At 45.8% G+C, this 22060-nt stretch overlaps 1 protein-coding gene across 1 annotated transcript in view; it reads right to left on the reverse strand.

The window, feature by feature from the left end:
- Positions 1–2090: 2090 nt before the first annotated feature.
- The window catches only part of LOC138663352 (oocyte zinc finger protein XlCOF6-like), a 65602-nt gene continuing 45632 nt past the window's right edge, over positions 2091–22060 (reverse strand). Inside the window, exon 7 of the mRNA XM_069749532.1 lies at positions 2091–4759. Coding sequence (XP_069605633.1) covers positions 3159–4759 — 1601 coding nt within the window. The 3' untranslated portion in view covers positions 2091–3158. The remainder of the gene's footprint in view (positions 4760–22060) is intronic.

Consider the following 22060-nt stretch of genomic DNA (forward strand, 5'->3'; position numbering starts at 1 on the left):
GAACAACAGGTGTTTAGCAGAGCTCTCCTCCCCGTGTGCAATCGAAAGGAATCCACCCAAAATAGCACAAAAATCAGATATGGCTGGGCTCCCCAAAATGTTAGAAAAAAATAACACTTTCTTACTTTTTTTTTTGTTTCAATAATTTTTATTTCGAGAATAACACAATGGTCTCCCAACATGGGAGTTTTGAAAGTACAAAAACTGCACTTATATCAACAAAAACATAGTATAACAAATAAAGGACATTTGTGCATATTAGTTTGAGACAAGACTAAGACAGGACAGATACAAAAGGGTAAGTACATTAGGGTAGGAGCATTATAAATCCACTGTATAATAATTTTTCCTCATAATAATAAACATCAGGCTGACACCGACATAGGCTAATTTTTAGGTCATCAACTCACAGAGTAAGAAGAAGAAAGAAGAAAAAAAAAAAAAGGGGTGCAGCAATTCGGTCCATCTAGGGACTACCAGTCAATGCCTCACGGAGAAAGTGTAAGAGCAAGCGTCATTTGACCTCCGGGGTTTAAGTCTAGCCACGGAGACCAGATTTGAAAAAAGGAATTCCAGCCGTCAGTTCTCGTCGCTTGAATACGTTCATACATCATGATAGGGTTCATTTTGTCTTTAACCTGGGACATTGAGAGTGAGGAAGTCCTCCACTTTGATGCTATGTGTATTTTGGTCGCCATTCCCAATAAAATCACCAACCTATATAGGTTTTTGGAAACCCCCGGTGGTTTTAATCCGAGTAGGAATGTCAGTGGTATCCCATTTCCGTACACCCTATCAACCAAGAACTTCACCTCCCACCACAGGCCAACCCCCACCGGGCATGTCCACCATATGTGTCTCATGTCCCCAGGCGCATCACAACCCCTAAAACATTTGTCTAATATCTGAGGATAAATGGCATGCAGCCTCGTGGGTACCTGATATGTTCTATGGAGGACTTTGAGGGAAGATTCGACCATGGATACCTGATGGGAGCCCTTTGATAAAGCGTCACAACAGCGTTGCCATTCCTCTAGTGATATTTCGAACCCCAGATCTTCCTCCCATTGCCGCATAAATCTAAGTTTTTTCTCCTCTTGTGTAGTGGCAAAGGAAGAGTATAATAAAGAGATAACCCTTTTCCCCAGGGGATTGCTTGAACATTTTTGTTCAAATCCAGTTAGTCTAAAAGAATACCTGCCTTGTACACTTCTCCTAACAAAATCAAAGATCTGATTCATGCGAAACGCTTCTCTAACATTGGAGGTTCATGTTTTTGGATAAATTCCTGTCTAGATAAGGCGACATTAAATGGGGAGCAGAGGTGTTTTATTGTAGGTTGGCCTTTCAAGATCCACCAGGAAAAGGGTTGGGGGTCAAGCCCCGGAGGAAACATTGGGCTATTAAATAACAAATTTAGTCTTACTTTTTTTTTTTTAAGGGAACCTGTCACCCCGAAAATCGCGGGTGAGGGAAGCCCACCGGCATCAGGGGCTTATCTACAGCCTTCTGTAATGCTGTAGATAAGCCCCCGATGTTACCTGAAAGAGGAGAAAAAGACGTTAGATTATACTCACCCCGCTGCTGGTCCGGTCAGATGGGTGTCTCTGGTCCGCTGCGGCGCCTCCCATCTTCATTCCAAGACGTCCTCTTCTGATCTTCAGCCACGGCTCCGGCACAGGCATACTTTGTCTGCCCTGTTGAGGGCAGAACAAAGTACTGCAGTGCGCAGGCGCCGGGCCTCTCTGACCTTTCCAGCGCCTGCGCACTGCAGTACTTTGTTCTGCCCTCAACAGGGCAGACAAAGTACACCTGCGCCGGAGCGGTGGCTAAAGATCAGAAGAGGACGTCTTGAAATGAAGATGGGAGGCGCCGCAGCGGACCAGAGACACCCATCCGACCGGACCAGCAGTGGGAACGCCCCTAGGTGAGTATAATCTAACCTCTTTTTCTCCTCTTTCAGGTAACATCGGGGGCTTATCTACAGCATTACAGAATGCTGTAGATAAGCCCCTGATGCCGGTGGGCTTACCTCACCCGCGATTTTTGGGGTGACAGGTTCCCTTTAAGTAAGAGCACGGTGAGGATAGAAAGGAACGCAATATTGAATTATGTGGATAATACAAATCTTGTTTAATGTTTATTCAAAAAGTGATTACAAAAATGAAGAAAAGTTCATAGCACCCAAAAATAAGTATTAGATTATAAAAGAGAAAACAAGCATTCAGTGGTTCTTACATATGATCTTGAAGTTGATGTGGTCCGGGTTGGAGATTCTTAAAGTATGAGAGATCTCCTGAACAAGAGTTAGGTCGGCTTATATACTATTTTGACCCATAGACTTACATTGGTTTCTATTTTTCCTGTCTCAGAACAACATAAGATGTTCTGCCGCTATGTTCATAGCCTCTACCATATTAGAAGAACACTAGTAACTTGCGGAATATGAATATTAGTTTTTTGTACATTACCTCATTTTGAAATGCTTAAGCATATAGCCTATGACCTTTAAGAACCATTTACTATCTCCAAATAGCCACATATTGACAGTTCTGACAAAAGCCCTATAGTTCTGACAAACAGAGAACAGATGTATTGGCCAAAATCCTCAGAATAACTAATTCCATCAATATACAGAGTATCTATTTGCTAGTTATAACCTGCATATGTTACGTAATCTACATTTTATTATTATTGAAATACTAATATTTTACAGTGGCTTACCCTCCTTCTGGAGTGTGTCAATGACTGCCTTCTAGACATCTGTCCAGTCAGCAGTCTTCCTCATGATTGTGGAGCCTACTGAACCAGACTAAGGGACCTTTTTTAAATGTTTAGGAAGCCACTGCAGGTGTTTTTATTCTAATTTACTGACATAATAACTTTTGGGTTTTCATTGGCTGTAGGATATAGTCATCAACAGAAATAAACGCTTGAGATAGATCACTCTGTAATGACTAATATAAGAGTTTAATTTTTTGCATTGAAGAACTGAAATAAATTAACTTATTGATAATATTCTAATTTAGTTAGAAGCACTTGTATGTGACTATGTAAAAACAATTAAGAACGTAAAAAAAAAGCTTCTCCCCTGTGTGAACTCTTTGGTGGCTAGAAAGAGATGGTTTCTTCACGAAACATTTCCCACATTCTGAAAATTAAAAAGGCTTCTCCCCTGTGTGGGTTTTCTGGTGGCTAACAAGATTCGATTTCTGGTTAAAACATTTCCCACATTCTGAACAGGAAAAATGCTTCTCCCCTGTGTGGGTTTTATGGTGGCTATCAAGATTCACTTTCCTGGTAAAACATTTCCCACATTCTGAACAGGAAAAAGGCTTCTCCCCTGTGTGGGTTTTCTGGTGGCTAACAAGATTCGCTTTACTGGTAAAACATTTCCCACATTCTGAGCAGGAAAAAGGCTTCTCCCCTGTGTGGGTTTTATGGTGGCTATCAAGACTCGCTTTACTGGTAAAACATTTCCCACATTCTGAACAGGAAAAAGGCTTCTCCCCTGTGTGGGTTTTCTGGTGGCTAACAAGATGTGATTTCTGGTTAAAACATTTCCCACATTCTGAACAGGAAAAAGGCTTCTCCCCTGTGTGGGTTTTATGGTGGCTAACAAGACTCGCTTTGTGGTTAAAACATTTCCCACATTCTGAACAGGAAAAAGGTTTCTCCCCTGTGTGGGTTTTATGGTGGCTAACAAGACTCGCTTTCTGGTTAAAACATTTCCCACATTCTGAACAGGAAAAAGGCTTCTCCCCTGTGTGAGATCTATGATGTCTGACAAGAAATGATTTAGCTAGAAAACATTTCCCACATTCTGAACAAGAAAAAGGCTTATCCCCTCTGTGGGTTTTCTTGTGGCTAACAAGATTCGCTTTGTGGTTAAAACATTTCCCACATTCTGAACAGGAAAAAGGCTTCTCCCCTGTATGAGATCTATGATGTCTGACAAGAAATGATTTAGCTAGAAAACATTTCCCACATTCTGAACAGGAAAAAGGCTTCTCCCCTCTGTGGGTTTTCTGGTGGCTAACAAGATTCGCTTTGTGGTTAAAGCATTTCCCACATTCTGAACAGGAAAAATGCTTCTCTCCTGTGTGGGTTCTTTGGTGGATAACAAGCTGGTCTTTTCGAATAAAACATTTCCCACATTCTGAACAGGAAAAAGGCTTCTCACCTGTGTGAGTTCTTTGGTGGGTAACAAGATGCTCTTTTCGAATAAAACATTTCCCACATTCTGAACAGGAAAAAGGCTTCTCTCCTGTGTGAGTTCTTTGGTGGGTAACAAGCTGCGCTTTCCGAATAAAACATTTCCCACATTCTGAACATGAAAATGGCTTCTTCCCTGTGTGAATGCTCTGGTGACTGACAAAATCTGATTTCTGGTTAAAACATCTCCCACACTTGGAACAAGAAAATCTGTTGTCTGCTTTGTGAAGTTTTTGTTGTTTGAGAAATGACTTTTCTAGGGAAAAACTATTTCCATATTCTGAAAATGAAAATGTCTTCATTGCTTTAGAAGCAGTTCGATTTTTAATGCTTATTTTGTGACTTTGATTTTCATTAGTACTAGGCAATGAATCAGAAGACAGGACCTGTTCCAAATGATCAGATGACAGATCTTTGCTGTGAAGGGATGATGGTATATTTGGAGTAATGGCATTCACTTCAATTGTATCCTGTGGGATCTCAAGATTATCTGATTTAAACATTGAAGATGTCAGCTGTCCTGCTGATCTCCTGGTACGGTCATCTGCCAAGAATAAAACCAATTATTATTTTAGAATAAAATATCCTTGAATTCTATATTTTTGAACATTTCTTCTTAAACGGTCTGTAAAAATGGTAAGTTATGCAAAATTATTAAATTATTCACCAAGACAATGACAGTTTACAGACTGTGCTTAAAACCACATTAACCATCCATGCTTTTGGCATCACTATAGTGAGAAGAAACCACTTATTTTACGGCATGTGTATCTCCTGGAGCACAATCTGGGCACTATGTGTTGGGTAATAACTTGGGAAATTTGCAATTTTCACTCTCCAACATCCACTGCGCATGCTAATATCCTGAATAGGGTTGAGCGAAACGGATCGTTCATTTTCAAAAGTCGCCGACTTTTGGCAAAGTCGGGTTTCATGAAACCCGACCCGATCCCAGTGTGGGGTCGGCCATGCGGTACGCGACTTTCGCGCCAAAGTCGCGTTTCAATGACGCGACAAGCGCCATTTCTCAGCCAATGAAGGTGGACGCAGAGTGTGGGCAGCGTGATGACATAGGTCCTGGTCCCCACCATCTTACAGAAGGGCATTGCAGTGATTGGCTTGCTGTCTGCGGCGTCACAGGGGCTATAAAGGGGCGTTCCCGCCGACCGCCATCTTACTGCTGCTGATCTGAGCATAGGGAGAGGTTGCTGCCGCTTCGTCAGAAGCAGGGATAGCGTTAGGCAGGGTCCATTAACCCCCAAACCGCTTGTGCTGTAGCGATATCCACTGTCCAACACCACCTTTTGTTTGTAGGGACAGTGGAAGCTACATTTTTTTTCCTCAGCGCTGTAGCTCATTGGGCTGCCCTAGAAGGCTCCCTGATAGCTGCATTGCTGTGTGTACGCCGCTGTGCAAACCAACTGCTTTTTTCAAAGCACAAATCCTGTAGTTCCTTCCTTTCTGCACAGCTATCTTGTTTGTTTGTCCACACTTTTGATTTACTTTGTGCAGCAGTCCACTCCTTGTTATTGCTGCCTGCCATACCTGGCTGAGATTACTGCAGGAAGATAGTAATTGTAGGACAGTCCCAGTTTTTTTTTTTTTTTTTAATTCTCCCTGAAAAAAAATAAATAGTGGGAGATTAATCTTGGCATTTGTGCTCGAGTGCCAGTCGTGTGTGCCATCTCTCTCCAATTGTGGGGCACAGAAAGCCTAGTGTCTATAATCCTTTTTTTTTTTTTAATTCTCCCCCCAAAAAAATAGTGGGAGATTAAGATTGGCATTTGTGCTTCTGTGCCAGTCGTGTGTGCCATCTCTCTCAAATTGTGGGCCACAGAAAGCCTAGTGTCCGCTTTTTTTTTTTTTTTTTTGGTTTTTAAATTCTCCCAAAAAAAAAAAAAAATTGTGGGAGATTAAGATTGGCATTTCTGCTAGAGTGCCAGTCCTGTGTGTGCCATCTCTCTCCAATTTTGGGGCACAGAAAGCCTAGTGTGTAATACTGGCCCTGATTTCATGGCAATTCTCCCTAACAAAAAAAAGTAGAGGGAGATTAAGATTGGCATTTCTGCTAGAGTGCCAGTCCTGTGTGTGCCACCTCTCTCCAATTTTGGGGCACAGAAAGCCTAGTGTGTAATACTGGCCCTGATTTCTTGGCAATTCTCCCTAACCAAAAAAGGTAGTGGGAGATTAAGATTGGCATTTCTGCTAGAGTGCCAGTCCTGTGTGTGCCATCTCTCTCCAATTGTGGGCCACAGAAAGCCTAGTGTGTAATACTGGCCCTGATTTCTTGGCAATTCTCCCTAACCAAAAAAAAGTAGTGGGAGATTAAGATTGGCAGTTCTGCTAGAGTGCCAGTCCTGTGTGTGCCATCTCTCTCCAATTGTGGGCCACAAAAAGCCTAGTGTGTAATACTGGCCCTGATTTCTTGGCAATTCTCCCTAACCAAAAAAAAGTAGTGAGAGATTAAGATTGGCATTTCTGCTAGAGTGCCAGTCCTGTGTGTGCCATCTCTCTCCAATTTTGGGGCACAGAAAGCCTAGTGTGTAATACTGGCCCTGATTTCTTGGCAATTCTCCCTAACCAAAAAAAGTAGTGGGAGATTAAGAATGGCATTTCTGCTAGAGTGCCAGTCCTGTGTGTGCCATCTCTCTCCAATTGTGGGCCACAGAAAGCCTAGTGTGTAATACTTGCCCTGATTTCTTGGCAATTCTCCCTAACCAAAAAAAGTAGTGGGAGATTAAGAATGGCATTTCTGCTAGAGTGCCAGTCCTGTGTGTGCCATCTCTCTCAAATTGTGGGCCACAGAAAGCCTAGTGTCTGTTTTTTTTTTTTTTTTGGTTTTTAAATTCTCCCTGAAAAAAAAAAAAATAGTGTGAGATTAATATTGGCCTTTGTGATTCTGTGCCAGTTGTGTGTGTGCCATCTCTCTCAAATTGTGGGCCACAGAAAGCCTAGTGTTTTTTTTTTATTTTGGTTTTTAAATTCTCCCTGAAAATAAAATAAATAGTGGGAGATTAATATTGGCATTTGTGCTTCTGTGCCAGTCGTGTGTGCCATCTCTCTCAAATTGTGGGCCACAGAAAGCCTAGTGTCTGCTTTTTTTTTATTTTGGTTTTTAAATTCTCCCTGAAAAAAAATAAATAGTGGGAGATTAATATTGGCTTTTGTGATTCTGTGCCAGTCGTGTGTGTGCCATCTCTCTCAAATTGTGGGCCACAGAAAGCCTAGTGTATTTTATTTTTTTATTTTGGTTTTTAAATTCTCCCTGAAAAAAAAATAAATTGTGGGAGATTAATATTGGCCTTTGTGCTTCTGTGCCAGTCGTGTGTGCCATCTCTCTCAAATTGTGGGCCACAGAAAGCCTAGTGTCTGTTTTTGGTTATTTTGGTTTTTGTTTCTCCGTGAAAAAAAATAAATAGTGGGAGATTAATATTGGCATTTGTGCTTGAGTGACAGTCCTGCGTGTGTGGCATCTCTCTCATTTTGTGCCACAGAAAACCGAGTGTGTAACATTGTGCCTGATTTTCCTTGCAGTCTCACCCACCTATAAAGGGATATCTAAATCCTACAGAAGTTTGAGTTCACCTTGTAAGTTGTTTTACAGTAACAAATACCGTTACTTTGGTTACGTTTTTAAAACAATGAGGAAGTCTGGTGGAAGAGGTCGTGGCCGTGGGCGTTCATTGCCAGCTGGTAATGATGGTAGTGGTGGTGGAGCATCAGGTGGTCGTGGGAAAAACAATATAGCACCTAAGTCTCGAGCTGTGGAGCCAGGTTCGTCGTCTGGCTACACAAGGCCTCGAACGCTCCCTTTTCTGGGAGTAGGAAAACCGCTTTTAAAGTCGGAGCAGCAAGAGTAAGTTTTGGCTTTCCTTGCTGATTCAGCCTCTAGCTCTTTTGCCTCCTCTTCTGAAACTGGTAAATGTAAAAGCAGCGCGTTGTTAGTGGATGTTCACGCTCAGGGACAAGTCGCTCCATTGTCCTGTTCAGCAAAAACAACAACAGAGAAGGATGCGTCAGGCGACACAACGGGTTACTCCATGGAGCTCTTTACACATACCGTTCCTGGGTTAGAAAGTGAAACAGTTAACAGGCCATGCCCATTACAAGTTGAATCGGACATGGAGTGCACAGATGCACAGCCACAGCCAGATTACTATGCTGTTCCTTTGACTCAGACCACAACATTGCCCTCGCAGTGTACTGATCCAGAATCAGACCCTGATGAGACTATGGTGCCCCGTCACGAACGCTATACCACCGGCTTACACGGTGACACAGACGAAGTTGCACACGAGATAGAAGAGGAGGTCATAGATGACCCAGTTGTTGACCCTGATTGGCAGCCATTGGGGGAACAGGGTGCAGGCGGCAGTAGTTCTGAAGCGGAGGAGGAGGGGCCGCAGCAGGCATCAACATCGCAACAGGTTCCATCTGCCGGGCCCGTATCTGGCCCAAAACGCGTGGCAAAGCCAATACCTGTTGGAGGACAGCGTGGCCATCCGGTTAAAGCTCAGTCTGCAATGCCTGAAAAGGTATCCGATGCTAGAAAGAGTGCAGTCTGGCATTTTTTTAAACAACATCCAATTGATCAGTGCAAAGTCATCTGTCAAAAATGTTCAACTACCTTAAGCAGAGGTCAGAATCTGAAAAGTATAAATACAAGTTGCATGCATAGACATTTAACCACCATGCATTTGCAAGCCTGGACTAACTTCCAAACGTCCCTTAAGGTTGTAGCACCCTCGGCCAATGAAGCTAGTCAGCAACACTACATCCCTTCCGTCACTGTAAGGCCACCATTTTCCGCACCACCTGCAGTATCTGTGCAGGTTTCGTTGCCAGGCCAAAGCAGTCAGGGTCAGGGAATCAGCAGTTTCTTAGTTGGAAACACTGCATGTAGGGCAGCGGCAAGAATACCGTCTCCAACCGTCTCTCAGTCTGCCATGTCCACCAGCACCCCCGCTAGTTGCACGATCTCCAGCTCTCCAGTCCAGCTCACCCTACATGAGACTCTCGCTAGAAAAAGGAAGTACTTAGCCTCGCATCCGCATACACAGGGTTTGACATAGCTAGACTAATCTCGTTAGAGATGATGCCCTACCGGTTAGTTGAAAGCGAAGCTTTCAAAGCCCTGATGGACTACGCTGTACCACGCTACGAGCTACCCAGTCGACACTTCTTTTCGAGAAAAGCCATCCCAGCCCTCCACCAGCATGTTAAAGAGCGCATCGTCCATGCACTCAGGCAATCTGTGAGTACAAAGGTGCACCTGACAACAGATGCATGGACCAGTAGGCATGGCCAGGGACGTTACGTGTCCATCACGGCACACTGGGTGAATGTAGTGGATGCAGGGACCACAGGGGACAGCAATTTTGGAACAGTTCTGCCTAGCCCACGGTCTAGGAAACAGTTGGCTGTAGCCGTTCGCACCCCCTCCTCCTCCTCCTCGTCCTCCTGCAGAAGCGAGAGCTTGTCCACAGACTGCAGTCGCACAACCACTCCATCCGCAGCTGCCACTGTTGCACACCATGTGTCCCATTATGGGGCAGCTACTGGCAAGCGTCAGCAGGCTGTATTGGCTATGAAGTGTTTGGGCGACAACAGACACACCGCGGAAGTTCTGTCCGAGTTCTTGCAGAAAGAAACGCAGTCGTGGCTGGGCACTGTAGATCTTGAGGCAGGCAAGGTAGTGAGTGATAACGGAAGGAATTTCATGGCTGCCATCTCCCTTTCCCAACTGAAACACATTCCTTGCCTGGCTCACACCTTAAACCTGGTGGTGCAGTGCTTCCTGAAAAGTTATCCGGGGTTATCCGACCTGCTCCTCAAAGTGCGCGGACTTTGCTCGCATATCCGCCGTTCGCCCGTACACTCCAGCCATATGCAGATCTATCAGCGGTCTTTGAACCTTCCCCAGCATCGCCTAATCATCGACGTTGCAACAAGGTGGAACTCAACACTGCACATGCTTCAGAGACTGTGCGAACAGAGGCGTGCTGTTATGTTTTTGTGGGAGGATACACATACACGGGCAGGCAGTCGGATGGCAGACATGGAGTTGTCAGGTGTGCAGTGGTCGAAGGTACAAGACATGTGTCAAGTCCTTCAGTGTTTTGAGGAATGCACACGGCTGGTTAGTGCAGACAACGCCATAATAAGCATGAGCATCCCCTAATGCGTCTGCTGATGCAAAGTTTGACGCACATAAAGGAGCAGGCGTCTGCAGCAGAGGAAGAGGAAAGCCTTGATGACAGTCAGCCATTGTCTGGTCAGGGCAGTGTACAGGACGAGGTAGCGGGCGAACAGGAGGAGCAGGAGGATGAGGAGGATGATGGGGATGAGTATTTTTTTTAATGAGGAAGCTTCTCCGGGGCCAATAGCAACTGGTGGCGTTGCAAGGCCGGGTTCAGGTTTTTTTAGGGAGACAAGTGACGTAGATTTGCCTGAAACTGCCCCTCAACCCAGCACAACCGCAGATTTGACAACTGGAACTTTAGCCCACATGGCGGATTGTTATGACTGGCAATCAGGCAACACAGCGTGCAGTAATCAGCGCACATACAGAGATCTGGCAATAACCAAAAACAATAGGACGAGCTCTGAGACGTGGAATCTCTGTAGACTGCAGTACCTGATCTATCCTCACACAACTATAAGCAGCAGTGGATTGCGCCTATCACTACCTATGCAACTCGGCACTGCCTGAGGAGCTGACTAGCCTGAAGATAGAAATACAAGCCTGACTTACCTCAGAGAAACACCCCAAAGGAATAGGCAGCCCCCCACATATAATGACTGTTAGCAAGATGAAAAGACAAACGTAGGAATGAAATAGATTCAGCAAAGTGAGGCCCGATATTCTAGACAGAGCGAGGATAGCAAAGAGAACTATGCAGTCTACAAAAAACCCTAAAACGAAAACCACGCAAAGGGGCAAAAAGACCCACCGTGCCGAACTAACAGCACGGCGGTGCACCCCTTTGCTTCTCAGAGCTTCCAGCAAAAGTTAATAGCAAGCTGGACAGAAAAAACAGAAAACAAACTAGAAGCACTTATCTAGCAGAGCAGCAGGCCCAAGGAAAGATGCAGTAGCTCAGATCCAACACTGGAACATTGACAAGGAGCAAGGAAGACAGACTCAGGTGGAGCTAAATAGCAAGGCAGCCAACGAGCTCACCAAAACACCTGAGGGAGGAAGCCCAGAGACTGCAATACCACTTGTGACCACAGAAGTGAACTCAGCCACAGAATTCACAACAGTACCCCCCCCTTGAGGAGGGGTCACCGAACCCTCACCAGAACCCCCAGGCCGACCAGGATGAGCCACATGAAAGGCACGAACAAGATCTGGGGCATGGACATCAGAGGCAAAAACCCAGGAATTATCTTCCTGAGCATAACCCTTCCATTTGACCAGATACTGGAGTTTCCGTCTAGAGACACGAGAATCCAAAATCTTCTCCACAATATACTCCAATTCCCCCTCCACCAAAACAGGGGCAGGAGGCTCCACAGATGGAACCATAGGTGCCACGTATCTCCTCAACAACGACCTATGGAATACATTATGTATGGAAAAGGAGTCTGGGAGGGTCAGACGAAAAGACACCGGATTGAGAATCTCAGAAATCCTATACGGACCAATAAAACGAGGTTTAAATTTAGGAGAGGAAACCTTCATAGGAATATGACGAGAAGATAACCAAACCAGATCCCCAACACGAAGTCGGGGTCCCACACGGCGTCTGCGATTAGCGAAAAGCTGAGCCTTCTCCTGGGACAAGGTCAAATTGTCCACTACCTGAGTCCAGATCTGCTGCAACCTGTCCACCACAGAATCCACACCAGGACAGTCCGAAGACTCAACCTGTCCTGAAGAGAAACGAGGATGGAACCCAGAATTGCAGAAAAATGGAGAGACCAAGGTAGCCGAGCTGGCCCGATTATTAAGGGCGAACTCAGCCAACGGCAAAAATGACACCCAATCATCCTGGTCAGCGGAAACAAAACATCTCAGATATGTTTCCAAGGTCTGATTGGTTCGTTCGGTCTGGCCATTAGTCTGAGGATGGAAGGCCGAGGAGAAAGATAGGTCAATGCCCATCCTACCACAAAAGGCTCGCCAGAACCTCGAGACAAACTGGGAACCTCTGTCAGAAACAATATTCTCAGGAATGCCATGTAAACGAACCACATGCTGGAAGAACAAAGGCACCAAATCAGAGGAGGAAGGCAATTTAACCAAGGGCACCAGATGGACCATTTTAGAAAAGCGATCACAGACCACCCAAATGACCGACATTTTTTGAGAAACGGGAAGGTCAGAAATGAAATCCATCGAAATATGTGTCCAAGGCCTCTCCGGGACCGGCAAGGGCAAAAGCAACCCACTGGCACGTGAACAGCAGGGCTTAGCCCTAGCACAAATTCCACAGGACTGCACAAAAGCACGCACATCCCGTGACAGAGATGGCCACCAGAAGGATCTAGCAACCAACTCCCTGGTACCAAAGATTCCTGGATGACCGGCCAGCACCGAACAATGAAGTTCAGAGATAACTTTACTAGTCCACCTATCAGGGATGAACAGTTTCTCGGCCGGACAACGATCAGGTTTATTAGCCTGAAATTTCTGCAACACTCTCCGCAAATCAGGGGAGATGGCAGACACAATGACTCCTTCCTTGAGGATACTCGCCGGCTCAGATAACCCCGGAGAGTCGGGCACAAAACTCCTAGACAGAGCATCCGCCTTCACATTTTTAGAGCCCGGAAGGTATGAAATCACAAAATCAAAACGAGCAAACAATAACGACCAACGGGCCTGTCTAGGATTCAAGCGCTTGGCAGACTCAAGATAAGTAAGGTTCTTATGATCAGTCAAAACCACCACGCGATGCTTAGCACCCTCAAGCCAATGACGCCACTCCTCGAATGCCCACTTCATGGCCAGCAACTCTCGGTTGCCCACATCATAATTACGCTCAGCAGCAGAAAATTTCCTGGAAAAGAAAGCACATGGTTTGAACACTGAGCAACCAGAACCTCTCTGTGACAAAACCGCCCCTGCACCAATCTCAGAAGCATCAACCTCGACCTGGAACGGAAGAGAAACATCAGGTTGACACAACACAGGGGCACAGCAAAAACGACGCTTCAACTCCTGAAAAGCTTCCACGGCAGCAGAAGACCAATTAACCAAATCAGCACCCTTCTTGGTCAAATCGGTCAATGGTCTGGCAATGCTAGAAAAATTACAGATGAAGCGACGATAAAAATTAGCAAAGCCCAGGAATTTCTGCAGACTTTTTAGAGATGTCGGCTGAGTCCAATCCTGGATGGCCTGAACCTTAACCGGATCCATCTCGATAGTAGAAGGGGAAAAGATGAACCCCAAAAATGAAACTTTCTGCACACCGAAGAGACACTTTGATCCCTTCACGAACAAGGAATTAGCACGCAGTACCTGGAAAACCATTCTGACTTGCTTCACATGAGACTCCCAATCATCTGAGAAGATCAAAATGTCATCCAAGTAAACAATCAAGAATTTATCCAGATACTCACGGAAAATGTCATGCATAAAAGACTGAAAAACAGATGGAGCATTGGCAAGTCCGAACGGCATCACCAGATACTCAAAATGACCCTCGGGCGTATTAAATGCCGTTTTCCATTCATCTCCCTGCCTGATTCTCACCAGATTATACGCACCACGAAGATCAATCTTAGTAAACCAACTAGCCCCCTTAATCCGAGCAAACAAGTCAGAAATCAATGGCAAGGGATACTGAAACTTAACAGTGATCTTATTAAGAAGGCGGTAATCAATACACGGTCTTAGCGAACCATCCTTCTTGGCTACAAAAAAGAACCCTGCTCCCAATGGTGACGACGATGGGCGAATATGTCCCTTCTCCAGGGACTCCTTCACATAACTGCGCATAGCGGTGTGTTCAGGTACGGACAAATTGAATAAACGACCCTTAGGGAATTTACTACCAGGAATCAAATCGATAGCACAATCACAATTCCTATGCGGAGGTAGGGCATCAGACTTGGACTCTTCAAATACATCCTGAAAGTCCGACAAGAACTCTGGGATGTCAGAAGGAATGGATGACGAAATAGACAAAAATGGAACATCACCATGTACTCCCTGACAACCCCAGCTGGTTACCGACATAGAGTTCCAATCCAATACTGGATTATGGGTTTGTAGCCATGGCAACCCCAACACGACCACATCATGCAAATTATGCAGTACCAGAAAGCGAATAACTTCCTGATGTGCAGGAGCCATGCACATGGTCAGCTGGGCCCAGTACTGAGGCTTATTCTTGGCCAAAGGTGTAGCATCAATTCCTCTCAACGGAATAGGACACCGCAAAGGCTCCAAGAAAAATCCACAACGTTTAGCATAATCCAAATCCATCAGATTCAGGGCAGCGCCTGAATCCACAAACGCCATGACAGAATACGATGACAAAGAGCACATTAAGGAAATGGACAAAAGGAATTTGGACTGTACAGTACCAATAACGGCAGAGCTATCGAACCGCCTAGTGCGTTTAGGACAATTAGAAATAGCATGAGTAGAATCACCACAATAGAAACACAGTCTGTTCAGACGTCTGTGTTCTTGCCGTTCTACTTTAGTCATAGTCCTGTCGCACTGCATAGGCTCAGGTTTACTCTCAGACAATACCGCCAGATGGTGCACAGATTTACGCTCGCGCAAGCGACGACCGATCTGAATGGCCAAGGACATAGACTCATTCAAACCAGCAGGCATAGGAAATCCCACCATTACATCCTTAAGAGCTTCAGAGAGACCCTTTCTGAACAAAGCCGCTAGTGCAGATTCATTCCACAGAGTGAGTACTGACCACTTCCTAAATTTCTGACAATATACTTCTATATCATCCTGACCCTGGCATAAAGCCAGCAGATTTTTCTCAGCCTGATCCACTGAATTAGGCTCATCGTAAAGCAATCCCAGCGCCTGGAAAAATGCATCAACATTACTCAATGCAGAATCTCCTGGTGCAAGAGAAAACGCCCAGTCCTGTGGGTCGCCGCGCAAAAAAGAAATAATAATCAAAACCTGTTGAATAGGATTACCAGAAGAATGAGGTTTCAAGGCCAAAAATAGCTTACAATTATTTCTGAAGCTCAGGAACTTAGTTCTGTCACCAAAAAACAAATCAGGAATCGGAATTCTTGGTTCTAGCATCGATTTCTGATCAATAGTATCTTGAATCTTTTGTACATTTACAACGAGATTATCCATTGAGGAGCACAGAGCCTGAATATCCATGTCCACAGCTGTGTCCTGAAGCACTCTAATGTCTAGGGGAAAAAAAAGACTGAAGACAGAGCTAAGAAAAAAAAATGATGTCAGGATTTCTTTTTTCCCTCTATTGGGAATCATTGGTGTGGCTCCTTGTACTGTTATGGCTGGCAATCAGGCAACACAGCGTGCAGTAATCAGCGCACATACAGAGATCTGGCAATAACCAAAAACAATAGGACGAGCTCTGAGACGTGGAATCTCTGTAGACTGCAGTACCTGATCTATCCTCACACAACTATAAGCAGCAGTGGATTGCGCCTATCACTACCTATGCAACTCGGCACTGCCTGAGGAGCTGACTAGCCTGAAGATAGAAATACAAGCCTGACTTACCTCAGAGAAACACCCCAAAGGAATAGGCAGCCCCCCACATATAATGACTGTTAGCAAGATGAAAAGACAAACGTAGGAATGAAATAGATTCAGCAAAGTGAGGCCCGATATTCTAGACAGAGCGAGGATAGCAAAGAGAACTATGCAGTCTACAAAAAACCCTAAAACGAAAACCACGCAAAGGGGCAAAAAGACCCACCGTGCCGAACTAACAGCACGGCGGTGCACCCCTTTGCTTCTCAGAGCTTCCAGCAAAAGTTAATAGCAAGCTGAACAGAAAAAACAGAAAACAAACTAGAAGCACTTATCTAGCAGAGCAGCAGGCCCAAGGAAAGATGCAGTAGCTCAGATCCAACACTGGAACATTGACAAGGAGCAAGGAAGACAGACTCAGGTGGAGCTAAATAGCAAGGCAGCCAACGAGCTCACCAAAACACCTGAGGGAGGAAGCCCAGAGACTGCAATACCACTTGTGACCACAGAAGTGAACTCAGCCACAGAATTCACAACAGCGGATTATGCCTTAGGTATCCTGAATAGGGACCCACACATTATTAAAATGATGACCAATGACGATTACTGGTTGGCCTGCCTCCTTGATCCTCGCTATAAAGGAAAATTGCTAAATATTATGCCACATGAGAACCTGGAACAAATATTAGCAACCAAACAATCAACTCTTGTTGACCGTTTGATTCAGGCATTCCCAGCACACAGCGCCGGTGATCGTTATCACACGAGCTGCAGGGGGCAGCAGGCCAGAGGTGTTAGAGGTGCACAAATCAGAAGTGGCGTTGGACAGAGGGGTTTTCTGACCAGGTTGTGGAGTGATTTTGCTATGACCACAGACAGGACAGGTACTGCAGCATCAATTCAAAGTGACAGGAGACAACATTTGTCCAGTATGGTTACTAACTATTTTTCATCCCTTATCGACGTTCTCCCTCAACCGTCATTCCCATTTGATTACTGGGCATCCAAATTAGACACCTGACCAGAATTGGCAGAATATGCATTGCAGGAGCTTGCTTGCCCAGCAGCTAGTGTGCTATCAGAAAGAGTATTCAGTGCTGCTGGTTCAATATTAGCCGAAAAAAGGACTCGTCTGGCTACCCAAAATGTTGATGATCTAACCTTCATTAAAATGAAACACTACTGGATTTCGAATTGTTTTGCCCCACCTTTCCCGGCTGACACCTAGCTTTCCTATGAAAAGGTCTTGCTTGTGGACTGCTCTGACTGACTTTTCCAATCTCGTAATTTGCAGCAGCTGTTTGTCCAGCATACGACATGTTTACACCTCCCTAAATGGCCAAACTCCCCCCACGGGGCCGTGGTCTCGCCACTTGGCGCAAGCACCCGTGAGAGTGCCGTTTGTTTGAAGAGGTGGGTGTGCACGCTTTTGGTCGACGGCACTGCCACTGGGTCCCTCATAGTACAATAAAGTGTTTCTGGCGGTGGTGGTGCGCACCCAACGTCAGACACACCGTTGTAACATGAGGGGCCCTGGGCCTGTACCGCCGGCCACAAGAGAGTTCCCCCCAGCTCAAACAGTTGCAAAATTATCTCTCACAGCTCCACCAATGTTTAGTCTATGCGCTGACATCCTTCAATGCCTGGCACTGACAATACCAATGTGTTGACATGTATGATGCTACTTAAAATAGTCAGGGGCAGTGTCCTATATTTACACCAGTAAATACTTTGCGCCAAATTACTAGGTCTGAAACTAAGCAGAGGAGCCCACCCCTGTACCTAAGTATGCCACCCTTTTGTGTTTTGGTTTTGTTGTATTGTGAGACATTAACCCCTTCCCGACCCATGACGCCACGTAGGCGTCATGAAAGTCGGTGCCATTCCGACCCATGACGCCTATGCGGCGTCATGGAAAGATCGCGTCCCTGCAGATCGGGTGAAAGGGTTAACTCCCATTTCACCCGATCTGCAGGGACAGGGGGAGTGGTAGTTTAGCCCAGGGGGGGTGGCTTCACCCCCTCGTGGCTACGATCGCTCTGATTGGCTGTTGAAAGTGAAACTGCCAATCAGAGCGATTTGTAATATTTCACCCATTATAACGGGTGAAATATTACAATCCAGCCATGGCCGATGCTGAAATATCATCGGCCATGGCTGGAAATACTAGTGTGCCCCCACCCCACCCCTCCGATCGCCCCCCCACCCCCCCGATCTGGCCGGTACACTGCTCCGGCTCCCCTCCGTCCTGTGCTCCGCTCCCCCCCCGTGCTCGTGCCCGCTCCCCCCGTGCTCCAATCACCCCCCCGTGCTCCAATCACCCCCCCTGCACTCCGATCCACCCCCCCCCGTGCTCCGTTCCACCCCCCCGTGCTCCATTCCAGCCCCCCCGTGCTCCGTTCCACGCCCCCCGCGCTCCGTTCCACCCCTCCCGCGCTCCGATTCCCCCCCCCGTGCTCCGATCCCCCCCCCCGTGGTCCCCCCCCACCCTATCATACTTACCGATCCAGCCGTGGTCCCGTCCTTCTTCTCCCGGGCGCCGCCATCTTCCAAAATGGCGGGCGCATGCGCAGTGCGCCCGCCGAATCTGCCGGCCGGCAGATTCGTTCCAAAATGCATTTTGATCACTGAGATATAATCTATCTCAGTGATCAAAATAAAAAAAATAATAAATGACCCCCCCCCCCCTTTGTCACCCCCATAGGTAGGGACAATAAAAAAATAAAGAAATTTTTTTTTTTCCACTGTTAGAATAGGGTTAGGGTTAGGGGTAGGGTTAGGGTTAGGGGTAGGGTTAGGGTTAGGGTTAGGGGTAGGGGTAGGGTTAGGGGTAGGGTTAGGGGTAGGGTTAGGGCTAGGGTTAGGGTTAGGAATGTGCACACGTATTCTGGTCCTCTGCGGATTTTTCCGCTGCGGATTTGATAAATCCGCAGTGCTAAACCGCTGCGGATTTATGGCGGATTTACCACGTTTTTTTCTGCGCATTTCACTGCGGTTTTACAATTGCGATTTTCTATTGGAGCAGTTGTAAAACCACTGCGGAATCCGCACAAAGAAGTGACATGCTGCGGAATGTAAACCGCTGCGTTTCCGTGCAGTTTTTCCGCAGCATGTGTACAGCGATTTTTGTTTCCCATAGGTTTACATTGAACTGTAAACTCATGGGAAACTGCTGCGGATCTGCAGCGTTTTCCGCAGCGTGTGCACATACCTTTAGAATTAGGCTATGTGCACACGGTGCGGATTTGGCTGCGGATTCGCAGCAGTGTTCCATCAGGTTTACAGTACCATGTAAACATATGAAAAACCAAATCCGCTGTGCCCATGGTGCGGAAAATACCGCGCGGGAACGCTGCGTTGTATTTTCCGCAGCATGTCAATTCTTTGTGCGGATTCCGCAGCGTTTTACACCTGTTCCTCAATAGGAATCCGCAGGTGAAATCCGCACAAAAAACACTGGAAATCCGCAGTAAATCCGCAGGTAAAACGCAGTGCCTTTTACCTGCAGATTTTTCAAAAATGGTGCGGAAATATCTCACACGAATCCGCAACGTGGGCACATAGCCTTAGGGTTAGGGTTGGAATTAGGGTTGTGGTTATGGTTAGGGGTGTGTTGGGGTTAGGGTTGTGGTTAGGGGTGTGTTGCGGTTAGGGCTGTGATTAGGGTTATGGCTACAGTTGGGATTAGGGTTAGGGGTGTGTTGGGGTTAGTGTTGGAGGTAGAATTGAGGGGTTACCACTGTTTAGGCACATCAGGGGTCTCCAAACGCAACATGGCGCCACCATTGATTCCAGCCAATCTCGTATTCAAAAAGTCAAATGGTGCTCCCTCACTTCCGAGCCCTGACGTGTGCCCAAACAGTGGTTTACCCCCACATATGGGGTACCAGCATACTCAGGACAAACTGCGCAACAATTACTGGGGTCCAATTTCTCCTGTTACCCTTGTGAATCTAAAAAAATGCTTGCTAAAACATAATTTTTGAGGAAAGAAAAATGATTTTTTATTTTCACGGCTCTGCGTTGTAAACGTCTGTGAAGCACTTGGGGGTTCAAAGTGCTCACCACATATCTAGATAAGTTCCTTGGGGGGTCTAGTTTCTAAAATGGGGTCACTTGTGGGGGGTTTCTACTGTTTAGGCACACCAGGGGCTCTGCAAACGCAACGTGACACCCGCAGACCATTCCATCAAAGTCTGCATTTCAAAAGTCACTACTTCCCTTCTGAGCCCCGACGTGTGCCCAAACAGTGGTTTACCCCCACATATGGGGTATCAGCGTACTCAGGAGAAACTGGACAACAACTTTTGGGGTCCAATTTCTCCTGTAACCCTTGGGAAAATAAAAAATTCTGGGCTAAATAATTATTTTTGAGGAAAGAAAACGTATTTATTATTTTCACGGCTCTGCATTATAAACTTCTATGAAGCACTTGGGGGTTCAAAGTGCTCACCACACATCTAGATAAGTTCCTTTCAGGGTCTAGTTTCCAAAATGGGGTCACTTGTGGGGGGTTTCTACTGTTTAGGCACATCAGGGGCTCTGCAAACGCAACGTGACGCCCGCAGAGCATTCCATCAAAGTCTGCATTTCAAAACGTCACTACTTCAATTCCAAGCCCCGGCATGTGCCCAAACAGTAGTTTACCCCCACATATGGGGTATCACCGTACTCAGGAGAAACTGGACAACAAATATTGGGGTCAAATTTCTCCTGTTACCCTTGGGAAAATTAAAAAATTCTGGGCTAAATAATTATTTTTGAGGAAAGAAAACGTATTTATTATTTTCACGGCTCTGCATTATATACTTCTATGAAGCACTTGGGGGTTCAAAGTGCTCACCACACATCTAGATAAGTTCCTTTGGGGGTCTAGTTTCCAAAATGGGGTCACTTGTGGGGGGTTTCTACTGTTAAGCCACATCAGGGGCTCTGCAAACGCAACGTGACGCCCACAGAGCATTCCATCAAAGTCTGCATTTCAAAACGTCACTACTTCACTTCCGAGCCCCGGCATGTGCCCAAACAGTGGTTTACCCCCACATATGGGGTATCAGCGTACTCAGGAGAAACTGGACAACAACTTTTGGGGTCAAATTTCTCCTGTTACCCTTGGGAAAATAAAAAATTGCAGGCTAAAAGATCATTTTTGAGAAAATATTTTTTTTTTTTATTTTCATGGCTCTGCGTTATAAACTTCTGTGAAGCACTTGGGGGTTCAAAGTCCTCACCACACATCTAGATTAGTTCCTTTGGGGGTCTAGTTTCTAAAATGGTGTCATTTCTGGGGGATCTCCAATGTTTAGGCACACAGGGGCTCTCCAAACGTGACATGGTGTCCGCTAATGATTGGAGCTAATTTTCCATTTAAAAAGCCAAATGGCGTGCCATCCCTTCCGAGCCCTGCCGTGCGCCCAAACAGTGGTTTACCCCCACATATGGGGTATCAGCGTACTCAGGACAAACTGGACAACAATATTTGGGGTCCAATTTCTCCTATTATCCTTGGCAAAATAGGAAATTCCAGGCTAAAAAATCATTTTTGAGGAAAGAAAAATTATTTTTTATTTTCATGGCTCTGCGTTATAAACTTCTGTGAAGCACCTGGGGGTTTAAAGTGCTCAATATGCATCTAGATAAGTTCCTTGGGGGGTCTAGTTTCCAAAATGGGGTCACTTGTGGGGGAGCTCCAATGTTTAGGCACACAGGGGCTCTCCAAACGCGACATGGTGTCCGCTAACAATTGGAGCTAATTTTCCATTCAAAAAGTCAAATGGCACGCCTTCTCTTCCGAGCCCTGCCGAGTGCCCAAACAGTGGTTTACCCCCACATATGAGGTATCGGCGTACTCGGGAGAAATTGCCCAACAAATTTTATGATCCATTTTATCCTACTGCCCATGTGAAAATGAGAAAATTGAGGCGAAAAGAATTTTTTTGTGAAAAAAAATTACTTTTTCATTTTTACAGATCAATTTGTGAAGCACCTGAGGGTTTAAAGTGCTCACTAGGCATCTAAATTAGTTCCTTGGGGGGTCTAGTTTCCAAAATGGGGTCACTTGTGGGGGAGCGCCAATGTTTAGGCACACAGGAGCTATCCAAACGCGACATGGTGTCCGCTAACGATGGAAATAATTTTTCATTCAAAAAGTCAAATGGCGCTCCTTCCCTTCCGAGC

The sequence above is a fragment of the Ranitomeya imitator genome, chromosome 2, assembly GCF_032444005.1.
Source record: "Ranitomeya imitator isolate aRanImi1 chromosome 2, aRanImi1.pri, whole genome shotgun sequence".
Classification (NCBI taxonomy): domain Eukaryota; kingdom Metazoa; phylum Chordata; class Amphibia; order Anura; family Dendrobatidae; genus Ranitomeya; species Ranitomeya imitator.